Below are 12,278 nucleotides of genomic sequence, written 5' to 3'. Positions count from 1 at the left end.
GCATCTAGTTATTTAGGTTCTTAGTGTTTGCGAATTGATTTTTGGATTCTATTCTTACTAGCCAAACCTATTTATGTGTGTGAATTTATTCAAAAATTTTGCATGCTAAATCATTAGTGCAAGTTTAATTTGTTAATCAATTTCAACCTAGTTTTTTTTTTAAAAAAGGAAAAAAAAAATCGGCTCATTGTTTGTACTAAAGTTACAAGTTTTCTAGAATGTGCATGCTAAACACACATTCTTAAAATTTCTTTCAAACCTTTGTGTCTTCTTCGAAAATCGTCTTTTATTCTATTCTTAGTGTGCTAAACTTTGATTATCGTTACAATATTAGTCTTCTTTGCTTCTAGTTTCTGCCCTACTTTATTTTGTCATTTTCTTTTGCTTCATTGGCATTTATATAACCTGAGATAATCCTTGTGATCTATCAAGATAATATAAAAGAGTGATTGAACCGATTGTGAGGTACTTCTTTTACTTTCTTTTTCTTCTTTTCTTGCTTTAGACTAGATTTCATTTCTCTTTCATTCTTTATATATTTTGTTATGTCTAACGGACCTAAAGAGGACAACGTTAACGACGTTGATTCTAAAGAATGACAACAAGCTATTGTAGGTGAGATGAAGAGGTTAGGGGCTATTGTGCCTGATTTGGTTTCAAACCAAAAGAAATCAAGCCAAAAGAAAGGAGGGCGGGGGAGATTGAATTTTGATGATGAACTATCCGAGTCTGAAGAGGAGGAGCAGTTTGGATACCGAAAAAGGGGTAACGATCGAAAAGATAGTAATCTTAATGCATCAAACTTAAAATGCCTACTTTTCGAGGAGCTAGTGACCCAGAGGCGTATCTTGATTGGGTACGAAAGGTTGAGACCATCTTTGACATACATGAGTATTCGGAGGAGAAAAAGGTGAAACTTGTAGAATCCGAACTAACTGAATATGCGGCTGTTTGGTGGGACCAATTAAAGCGCACAAGAAAAAGAGATGGTGATGAACCCATAAGAACATGGGGGGAATTGAAGAAGGTCATGAAAAAGATATTTGTGCTGGCTCACTATTATAAGGAGCTGTTGAAAGAACTCCAATCTATGTCTCAAGGTAACCAATCTGTTGAAGATTATCACAAACAATTGGAGATGACACTAATCCGAGCTGATATACAAGAAGACGAGGAAGCTACCATGATTAGATTTCTCATGGGAATGAAGAGGGAGATTCGCAACCCTCTTGAGCTACAAACTTATTTCCACATGGAGGAGATGCTCCATAAAGCAATAAAAATTGAGAGACAACTTCAAGAGGTTGAGGAGGGGAGATCAAAGTTCAAAGGCACTACTTCCACTCTATGGGAGTCAGATCCAAGAGGTAATTTTAAAACTAAATCCGAATTTAGCTCTAAAAGTGATCAAAAGCCTCAGGTTGATTCAAAAGCATTTGGGAAGTTGCAAAGTGGTGGAACTACTCCAAAATACAAAAGTACTGAAAAACCCACAAAAACTTGTGAAATTGTGTGTTTTAAGTGCCAAGGGAGAGGGCACTATGCAAGAGAGTGTTCGAATCAAAATGTGATGGTTATGAAGCATGGTGAGTTAATATCCGAAAGTGAGTTCGAACATGAATCAGATGATATGCCCATCTTAGAAGATTGTAGTGATATAGAAGAGGTGGATAGCAAAGGAGGACATGGAGTTAACTTAGTCACTCGTAGAACATTGAAGATGGGAGTGAGTGGTGACATTGAGCAACGGGAGCACATCTTTCATGCTCATTGCAAAGTACTTGGAAAGACATGCTTACTAATTATTGATGGAGGAAGTTGTTGCAACGTGGTGAGCAATGTGTTAGCAAGCCGATTGGAGATATCAACAATTCCACATCCCAATCCTTATCGGTTACAATGGTTGAATGATAGTAACGAATTCAAAGTTACTAAACAGGTGCTTCTGAACTTTTCTATTGGTTCTTTTTCTGATGAGGTATTATGTGATGTAGTACCCATGCAAGCATGTCATGTGTTATTGGGGAGGCCTTGGCAATTCGATCGATCAGCACTACATCATGGCCGAACAAATAAATTTATTATTGCTAAGGATGGGAAGAAGTATATTTTGCCACCTTTGTCACCTGCTGAAGTGTTTGAAGATCAACTCTACATGCAAAGAATGTTACAAGAACAATTTGTGAGAAGGGAAATGGTTAAGGCGAGAGAAAATAAGAGTGATAAAATCAATGAGGGTGTGAAGAGAGAAGAGGTGAGTGAAAAGGCATTAGTGAGGTCGAGAAATGAGGGTGAGAGGAGCATTAACAAAAGCCAAAATCTATCTTTATATGCTAAATTGAGGGGTGTAAAGCAAGCTGATTTTGAAAACAAAAATTTATTATTATTTTATTATAAGAGTTTTTGTTTATCTTCTGTAAGTCAGTCTAACCTTCCTTCTAGTATTTCCCCTCTTTTACAGGAGTTCAAGGATTTATTCCCCGAACAGATGCCTGATAAGTTGCCCCCGATTCGAGGAATTAAGCACCAAATTGACTTTGTTCACGGAGCGCAAATTCTAAATTGACTAGCCTATAGAAGCAACCCTGATAAAGTCAAAGAACTTCAAAGGCAAGTGGAGGAGCTAATTACAAAAAAATTGATTCGTGAATCTATGAGTCCATTTGAAGTACTAGTCATCCTAGTACCAAAGAAAGATGGAACTTAGCGGATGTGCATCAATTGTAGAGCCGTCAACAAAATCATGGTAAAGTATCGTCATTCTATCCCTAGGTTAGATGATATGTTGGATGAACTAAATAGGGTTATGCATTCATCTACTAACTTTTCACCATTTGAAATTGTTTATGGTTTTAATCCTTTGACACCATTAGACTTGATCCCTTTACCTGTTGATGAAAGGAAAAGTTTAGATGGAAAGAAGAAGGTAAAAATGGTGCTTAAGTTATATGAACAAGTGAAACAACGACTGGAGAAGAAGAATGATCAGTATGCAAAGCAAGCTAGCAAGGGTCAACAACGTGTACTATTCGAACCCGGTGATTGGGTGTGGTTGCATATGTGCAAGGAGAGATTCACCGCTCAGAGACAATCAAAGCTACATCCTAAAGGCGATGGCCCATTTCAAATAGTCGCATGAATTAGAGATAATCCATACAAGCTGGACTTGCCAGGTGAGTATAGTGTGCATACAACTTTTAATGTCACTAATTTATCTTTGTTTGATGTAGGAGATGAAGATTTGAGGACAAATCCTTTTCAAGAGAGAGAGAATGATGTGATATCAAAATCACAAGAGCATGGAACAAAGGAGCTTGAAGTTAAGGAGCCCAGTAGAAGCATGAAGGATCCATTGGAGCTGTCAATTGGACCTATAACGAAGAATCGTGCAAAGAAGGACCAACAAATGCTTAATAGACTCGTCTTGAGCTTCTTTAAGCAAGGAATGGATTTTAGCGAAGTTATTAAAGATGGTGTATTTTTGTGTTGTATTCAAACCTAAACCCATAATAGTGATACGTAAAAAGGTTGATCATATTTTAAGAGAAGCTTTGGACTTGCATATGTTTGGCATGTGCAAAACTCATTGGGACTCATTAAAATTAATGTTATAACCTTATAGGATTGATTGGGCTTATTTCTAACTAATTAAAAGGCTCAGATAATGTTAATTAGTGAGCTGAAATTGGGCTCTAAAGGACAAAAACGAATTTCATACTTTTCATTGTCTAATTAGGATTTCTTTTAGCTTTGGTGCACTAGGATTCAACTTCCTTTTTAGTTTAAGTTTAGGTTTCTTTTAGCCTATATAAAGATTTGTATTCTTCATTATTTGATAAATCAGACATCAATATTTTTATGAACAAAAGTTCTTCTTTTCCTTTGGAAATTATTTTCAATCAGGGATTGAATTTTTTATTGTGAGCTTGAGAGACCGGGTCATCATTCTTACAATATTATCTTGATCGTGAACAAGTATTTTGGTAAGGCACTTGTGAATCGCCAAACACTCAGGTTCCAATTTAATTATTCAAAAGTGCAAGGTTAGATCTCCTTTCATTGTCTTTAATTCTTTGGGATTGGTTTGTTATCACCAATTTATGCTTGTTATTTGATGGTGTTAATTCCTTAAGATAGATCGGGAAAACTTGTTGATTTGGTTATTATTTCTCTTTCATAACCAATATCACATCACATCTTGTGCATTGCACGGGTTTAAAGCTAGTTTACGTAAGAATATGCATTCAACATGGCTCCCAAATTCCAATAACTATTCTAGAGAAGAAAATCTCCTATTCCAATGTTCCCGTCTCTTTACATGCCTCCTGTCCAATTTTGACACGTGGTATAGTTATCATACTTTAAGAGGCGGGAACCAAATATTGAGGGGGTGAACAAATATTCCAATATAAGTCACCTAGCAAAGAGATAACAGAAACTCTGCAATAGATAACTTTCTAGGTAATGCCACATAAACAAAAAGTATATATAATATTAACTGATATTCCAAAAAAGATGCAGCAACATAACCATTGTTTTTATACCTCTTGAATACATAAGAAATCAAGTCCTCTTGCAATACCCATCTGATAAATAACTACAGGAACAAATAAATCTTCTGTGCTTATATGTGCAGAAGCAGATGCATAGTTATTGAGGAGCAAGACACGAGAGATCTTGATGATTATAAATAACAATTGACATTTCTAAAATACAACAAACGGTCAAATACTAAAGTATATCCAATTAACCATAATCTTAATCATAAATTTTAGAATGAAATAAATTCCAAATTAGCTATTAACTCTTCCATAATCATAATGCATAATAATAAATTCTAAATCTAAAGTTCAATCCAATCCTTAGTTTATTAACTAATAGATATCTTCAGCAGGGCACCAGGCTCACTCATAAAGGCACACTCAGGCGTGCGCCTGTTTAACAGAGCTGCCTTTTGGCTTCTCAAGCAACAACGCAACATGCAAGGAGCCTATAGCCTTTTGCACCTAAGATGCGCCTTAGGTGACTATGGCAGAAGCAGAGCAACAAAAATGTTGAGATCTCACAACAGGCAAGAACTGAAATTGTGTGGATCCAAGAGTCAATTTGGGGCTATTAATATTACATTGCAGAAAGAAGGTTGTTGCAATTGCAACCACATAGGCTAGCTTATATACTGTTCCTAACCACAATTCAGTGTAACTTTCTTATAGCCCACATAGTTGGAAAGAATGTGCTTCACCACAATGCAAATGCAGTAAACTGCTCTCCTCAACATAACTAATTGAACAACAAGAGGAAAACACTGCACAAAGCACACTTTCTCAATAATGACATCTCTTCATCAAATGTACCATTAATTCTTAAAGCATGGTTAAAATTGCATATATAACTATAAGGTAATTCGTTCAAGGAAAGCTTTATTCCGCATCAAAGTTATCACATCAATTTCCATTGAAAACTTTAAACTGTAAACGGTTCGACTAAAGATCAGGGCTGAAGACAACACATTACTCCAAAATATTCATCGTTGTGAACAAAGGACAGAACTCACAAATGTTCCACAGACTAAGGGCCAGGGTTTTGGAGGGTTAGTAAAGGAAATGTTAATCCTTCCTAATCCTTCCTTTACTAACCCCCAAAACCATCCAATCAAAGCATTAAGTCACCAAGATGCTTTCTTTACACCATTCAATTCAACATACCTTTGGATGCCAATTCGCAGAAACCAATGAGACATACAAAAAAACTGATAAACAGCATGAGATTGCCAGGCAAAAATACACGGGTTCTTGCAGAAATAAGGTTGTTGCAACCACATAAGCTAGCTTAAATACTGTCCTAACCACAATTCATTCTGATTTTCTTATAGCCCACATAGTTGGAAAGAATGTACTTTCAAATGCAGTAAACTGCTCTCCTCAGTATAGCTAATTGAACAGCAAGAGGAAAACACAAAACACACTTCCTCAATAATGACATCTCATCATCCAATGTAACCATCAATTCTTAAAGCATGTTTAAAATTTCACATATAAGTCTAAGATAATTCATGAAAATAAAGACAGCTTTATTCCGCATCAAAAGTTATCACGTCAATTTCCATTGAAAACTCTAAACTGTAAAAGTTTCGACTAAAGATCAAGGCTGAATACAACAAATTACTCCAAAATATCCATCGCTGTGAACAGAGGACAGAACTTACAAATGTTACCAAGATGCTTTCTTCACACCATTCAACATACCTTTGGATGCCAATTCACGGAAAACAATACGAGACATACGAAAAAACTGATAAACAGCACGAGATCGGCCGGTGAAAATACACCGGTTCCGGATTCGTGTAAAAGAACTGTTCCTAGGCAGCTGGGATAGCTTCTGCTGAAATTTCTCGCGTATTTCAATAGGTAGTTCAGGATCTCTAACAAGGGATTTGAAAAGATTCCGCTTCAATTCAAATTTTTCAGCAAGCAATCTATGTTTGTGATCTTTTATGCACCGATTCTCTTCATACACAGACATCTTTCAAAAAAATTCTTCCTAAAACTCGAATAGACTACAAGAATAACAGGAATATCAGAAGAAAACGTGAAAAATGAAAAGGAATGATTAGAAGGAAGATGGACTTACGAGTGAGGAGTTTGAAAGATCCACTAGGGTTAGGACTAATAACAAGCAAACCGACTAAACAACAGAGATGGGTAGTTTATTATGCAAAAGGGCTTTATCCAAGTACAAAACAATCAGATTGAATTACTACTACATATGATGCAAAATATAACAGCTTTTTAAGTGAAAATCATAAATATGTATAACATTAAGATTAAATTATATTCCCAAAATTATATAATGTGTAATTTTTTTTATATATCATCAATAAATAAAGTATGATTTTATATTTTAGGGATAAGTAAAAAAAAAAATGCATGTGGTATACACTTTTTGCAAACCCGAACCTGTGGTATTTCTTTTTACAAACAGAGGTATGTGTAAAATTCAAAGAGAAAAGAGTTAATTTGGTCCTTATATTTATTTATTTTATAAATTAACCCCCATAATTATCTAATTATCATAAATAAACCCCAAAATCAAAAATAAAAATAAAAAATATCATCTTTTCCATCTCTTTTTCATTTTCCTTCTTCTTTCTATCTGTTCTCTCTTCTTCTTCTTCCTCCTTTCCTCTTCTTCTTCTCTTCTTCCTCCTATCCTCCTCTTCTTCTATTTTTTTTTTCAAAATTTTGATTCCAGAATTTCTGGAATTTTCCAGAATTCTGGAATCAAAATTTAAAAAAAAAAATAGAAGAAAAGAAGAAGAAGAGGGGAGGAGGAGGAGGAGGAGGAGGAGGAGAGAGAGAGAGAAGAGAGAGAAAGAAGAAGGAAAATAAAAAATGAAAAAGAGACGAGAAGAAGATATTTTTGATTTTGGAGTTTATTTGTGATAATTAGGAGGGTTAATTTACAAAATAAATAAATATAAGAACAAAATTAACTCTTTTCTCTTGAATTTTAACACCGTTAGTCAATTTAGCATCGGTTTGCTAACAACCTGTATCACATACATCTGTTTGCAAAAAAAAAAAAAAAAAACCACAGGTTCGAGTTCGCAAAAAGTGTATACCACAGGTATTGTTTTTTGTACTTATCCCTATATTCTAACTAAAAAAATTTACATCCATATTCATAAATTTTAAATCCTAAAAAATATATTCCAGATTCATAATTCATAAATTTTAATCATTAAAATAAATTAAATATAATAATTTAATTAATTCAAATTATTACTAGATATAATTATAAATATTTTTTAAAAAACGAATTTATGAGATAAAATTTTCAAAATATAATTGAGGCCCAAAAAATCCATTGTGGCTTTTTTAAGCCCAAAAAGTTAATTATATACCTAAAATTACGAAGTCTCGTGTTAATCTCAAAACTTGTTTAAAGTAACATTATTAATTCTCTAAATTGAACAAGAAAGTATTTAAACAAATTAAAATATATATATCACTTAAAACAAATTTAAAAAGTTAACAATATAAGCAAGTTTAGAAAGATTTATGGACCAAATTAACTACGTTTAATAGTTATTATATCCCATCATTAACACATCACTTATTTACACTATTATAAAATACCATCCACATTTAATACCATCCACATTTAAAACACTCTTCTTATATAATCCATCTAGTGGTAAGATACTTTTATCATAACATTAAATAGATTTAGCAACTTAAAAAAACAAACAAACAAAGTTTTCATTGAAATGAGTGAGGGACCAAACAGATAAACCAGATTTATGCTTTCCACAGTCCTTCAACGCGCTCTTGAAGACTATGAAGACCACGAGTGTTTCCATGTTTGACACGTCAGCGCGTCTATCTTCCTCCCTCAGTTGGCTGCCATTTTCAAATTTCTTCTGTAAATCCAATATCAACATCTAAAGTCAGATACTCACTATTTTCGGATACACTCATTTTTGCACAAAATAGTGATTGGATACTCATTAATATTTATAGATCAGTCCCATTAAAACACCATTAAAGGTGCTCTGATACATTAAATCTATAAATTAGGTACACGTGTAACATAAGGAATATATAATTATTATTGGACGGATTAAATGTGAGATGAGTTATTCTATCTCCATCATCGTCTTTATCTATAATCAAAATTCTGAGCTAGAAGTTGAAGTTCCTTCAGGGAAGGAGGGTCTTCATTATTCTTCTTTGGAGGATACCTTGAGAATTATTCACAAAAAGATCTTCGATACGGACATGCCTTCAGTTGAGAACGCTTTGATCGAGGATCCTTTGGCGGATGATGAAGGGATCCTAAATGCGGATGCTAATGCAACTTCCTTATCCGCCCCCTGATGCTTCATCAGATCAGATCATTCCTCATTTGGATGATACGAGTGTGACTCTTGTTGAACAGGAGTTTTTATGAATATTTACTTGTATTATTTTTTGTAAACAATTTTACTTTGTTTAATTTGAAGTTTAATTTTTATTCTGCTCAATGTGTTTTTCTTTTGAAAAACTTTATTTGTTTATAGTGGATATGTGTATAGATGGCCAGTCATACATCCTTGCTATGTTTTTCTTCCCCTCTTTTTGAGGAAGGTATTCATTTGATAAGGAAAGTTGTCCATGTTTTCTTACTATCAGAAATTCATTCCCCAATGATACCTTTCCATATTTTCTTGCTATTTTTGAAGAAGAAATTCGTTCACCAACGAAGGTTTTTTGTGCTTCTTCTATCTCTGAAGAAGAAATTCTATTCTTTCTTGGAATTCTATTCTTTTTTAGCACAAGTCAAGAGGATAGTCGTAAGTTGTCTAGAGAGGATTATGAGGGTACACAACTAGAGCAACAATTGAATATTGCACCTACTCCTATTAACCCAAATGTATTAAGATGACTAATAGATTATTTTAGGTAAGTTGAAAGGCTAACAAAATAATTTTAATTTTATATATTTAATGTAAGTATATTTCGACGGTGTGAGGAATCGAATCCAAAACTTGCACATTCGACTCCTTATCACTCAGAAGGACATCATTGGGTATGTCCAAAATACATGAGACCAGACCTCAAAGTTTAACAAAAACAAGTTTTACAGCAAGAAAACATTACAATTTCAATTGTTCACAACAAAGCTTTTCTTGCTGCCATCATCTTCTCAAGTCTTTCAACTCTAGATTCCAGCCCCATGAATGCTGCCTCGTTCATCTTCTTCTTTTCATAATCATAATCACCCAAACTTGCTGTCACACACTCATTTACAGATTCAACATCTTCTTTCTCCTTCACCTTAACATTTTCTTCCATTTTTGCTTCTTTTATCTCCAAATCATTAGCATTCTTATCATTACCTGCAACTGAGGATGAATCACTTTCACATTCACCTAATTCAACACCCACATCATTGCTTTTCATCTGTCCTGCAGTGTGGCCTTCAGGTGTACCTGACAAATTGTTCCAATTTCCACATTCCCTGTTCAGAATCTCAGTGTCTATATCAGCTTTAGTTGATAAATTCTTCCCATTCCCACACTGTTTAACACTTGAAACATCTTCTTCTTTCTTCAATTTCAGGATCTTAGCAATGGGATGATTATCTTCCTCACTAGAATCAGAATCTTCTATATGTATTATATCACGTTTTGGAGGAAATCCTGGAGGAACTGACAGATTTTCATTTTCTTCAATCTTTATCTTCCAACTTTTCAGAGGTCTGTAGTCACCATCAGCTCTCTTATCTCCCCTATCTAAACTTGCTTCTGCTTTCTTCTTTTCTTTCAACACATTGGAATGATTATGAAATTCCAAAGTGTTCCACCAATCCAGGTAGCGAGTTGTAACATCATTCATAAACAAACGGGAAGGAATAAAACACTTGACATCACCAACTGGTCTAATGTAAGAACTCCAAGCATCCTCAGAACTGGCACCGGATTGAACAACAAAGCCAGGAAGATCCTGATCAAATCCAAACTGCCTTGCTACTCTATGAGGAAGATATTGTTGTGTGCACTTCAATTCCAGCCCAACTAGATCAGAAACCCTTAAACACAGAATGAATGACAATAAATCATCATCCAAATCAGAATCAGAAAACACCCACATTTCTTTCTCCCTGTAAAAATTGGGGAAATCCCAATTCTCTAATGGTTTAGTATATGGGCGCCAATTAAAACTCTCTTTGGAGGAATCTAAAAGCGACCTAACATTTTTTACACTGCATTTAACATTGTTCCATTGAGCAAATCTTGGTTCCCCAATTTTTAAAAGCTTCGGCTTTGGGCTAAGCTTCACAAATCTCTCCCACACCCAAACCAAAACTAGTTGAAACGGCGCAAAGGTTGTAACTACTACCTTTTCATCATTCAATGCAGTTAAAGAAACAATCATTTGCTTCAATAAGGTCAAATCTCTATAAATGGTTGCAAGAACAGCAGGTGCTAAAGCAATCCTATTACCTCTAGCTAGATGAATTGCAATTGGAAAAACACTTTGTCTGATAAGATCACGAGAATTAGGCAAGACAAACCTTGATAACCAAAAGGATAGAAATGCTTCATGCTCAACCTCACTCCCACTATCCATGAATACTTTCAACCATGTAGACTGAGATGCCTTCCTGGCTGGAGTCGTACTTACTTTCTTCCTTTCTCGGACCAAAACCTCTTGGACTGCCATGAATTCTTTTGTTTCGAGAGGTTCGAAAACAGGGGAACCCAAAACAGAGTATCCAGCAATCAACATATCCTCGAGAGTAATGGTAGCTTCACCCCAAGGAAAAATGAAAGATTTGGTATCAGGGCACCATCTTTCAGTAATCCCAAAAATCAGGTCATTGTTTCGATGGATTTCATAAGTAGAAAATAAGATGGCTTGATAAATACCAGCTTTCTTCCAAGTTGGAGCATGCAAGGAAGCCATCTTGTGAACCCATTGGTTCCAATTTTTGGAAGGGTTTCTCCAGCCATGGAAGTTAACAATGAAAGGGCAGAATTTGGGATCAAATGTGGGTGGCAAAGAGGGAAATGATAGCGCAGAGATGGATTCATGATTTGAGGTTAAAGATGGAGTAAGGAAGTGGGAAGTTCTTAAGAAAGGTTTTGCATTTGCATTTGCATTTGGTGAAACCATAAACTCCTGCCTTGATTTCACAATCGTCTCCATGGTTTTGCATTTGGGTCCTTGAGTGATTGTGTCATTGGCATTGATTTGAATTTTGTTTTTACCATTTCTGTTTTGTGGGAATCGAAGAGTCTGCGTTTGGCTATTGGGTGTGCTTGCAAGAATGATCTAGAAGTATTTCTTTGGAATCAAGATTAAAGTTTTAAAAGGAAGACCACTGTTTTTCTTAGAAAATGTTCATTTTATTTGCATAAAATTACATAAATCAATTTAGGCTCAATGTTCAAAATAGTACCAATATAGGTTTAAGGTTTGCAACATAATATCAATTTAGGCCTCACGTACAAAATAGCACCAATATACGCTTAATATTTACAAAATAATACGAATTTAAGCTTAACGTTTACAAAATATACACAATTTAAGCTAAACGTCATAATTAAATTAACCATATTATATTCTTTCCCTATTAACTTTATATGTTATCTTTTTATTTAGTTCTATATTCTTATTTATTATGATACAATTAATTAGTATTCTTACCCATTAACTAGTGTTCGCATACATTACATGAGCCATGGAATATAGGAGTCATGGAGTGGTTGATGAAAAAAAATATAAGACTTT

General features: G+C 34.6%; 2 protein-coding genes across 2 annotated transcripts; both read right to left on the bottom strand.

The window, feature by feature from the left end:
- Positions 1-6,049: 6,049 nt before the first annotated feature.
- LOC136219055 (small ribosomal subunit protein uS14m) lies at positions 6,050-6,783 on the bottom strand. The gene is made up of 2 exons (XM_066006276.1): positions 6,631-6,783; positions 6,050-6,556 (listed from the first exon to the last, which is right to left on the bottom strand). The coding sequence occupies exon 2, from the start codon at positions 6,520-6,522 to the stop codon at positions 6,211-6,213; it is 312 nt and encodes a 103-aa protein (XP_065862348.1). The 5' UTR covers positions 6,523-6,556; positions 6,631-6,783; the 3' UTR covers positions 6,050-6,210.
- Positions 6,784-9,500: 2,717 nt separating this feature from the next.
- LOC136220747 (uncharacterized) lies at positions 9,501-11,830 on the bottom strand. Its single transcript, XM_066008532.1, has one exon. It carries the CDS (start codon positions 11,691-11,693, stop codon positions 9,654-9,656), a length of 2,040 nt encoding a protein of 679 aa, XP_065864604.1. The 5' UTR covers positions 11,694-11,830; the 3' UTR covers positions 9,501-9,653.
- Positions 11,831-12,278: the final 448 nt, after the last annotated feature.

This window comes from Euphorbia lathyris, chromosome 2, assembly GCF_963576675.1.
Source record: "Euphorbia lathyris chromosome 2, ddEupLath1.1, whole genome shotgun sequence".
Classification (NCBI taxonomy): Eukaryota; Viridiplantae; Streptophyta; class Magnoliopsida; order Malpighiales; family Euphorbiaceae; genus Euphorbia; species Euphorbia lathyris.
This window is presented reverse-complemented; position numbering and strand designations above follow the sequence as displayed.

What these genes read in the sequence shown, in the direction of transcription:
- LOC136219055 (XM_066006276.1), bottom strand. Translation starts at nt 6,522, where the DNA reads ATGTCTGTGTATGAAGAGAATCGGTGCATAAAAGATCACAAACATAGA.
- LOC136220747 (XM_066008532.1), bottom strand. Translation starts at nt 11,693, where the DNA reads ATGGAGACGATTGTGAAATCAAGGCAGGAGTTTATGGTTTCACCAAAT.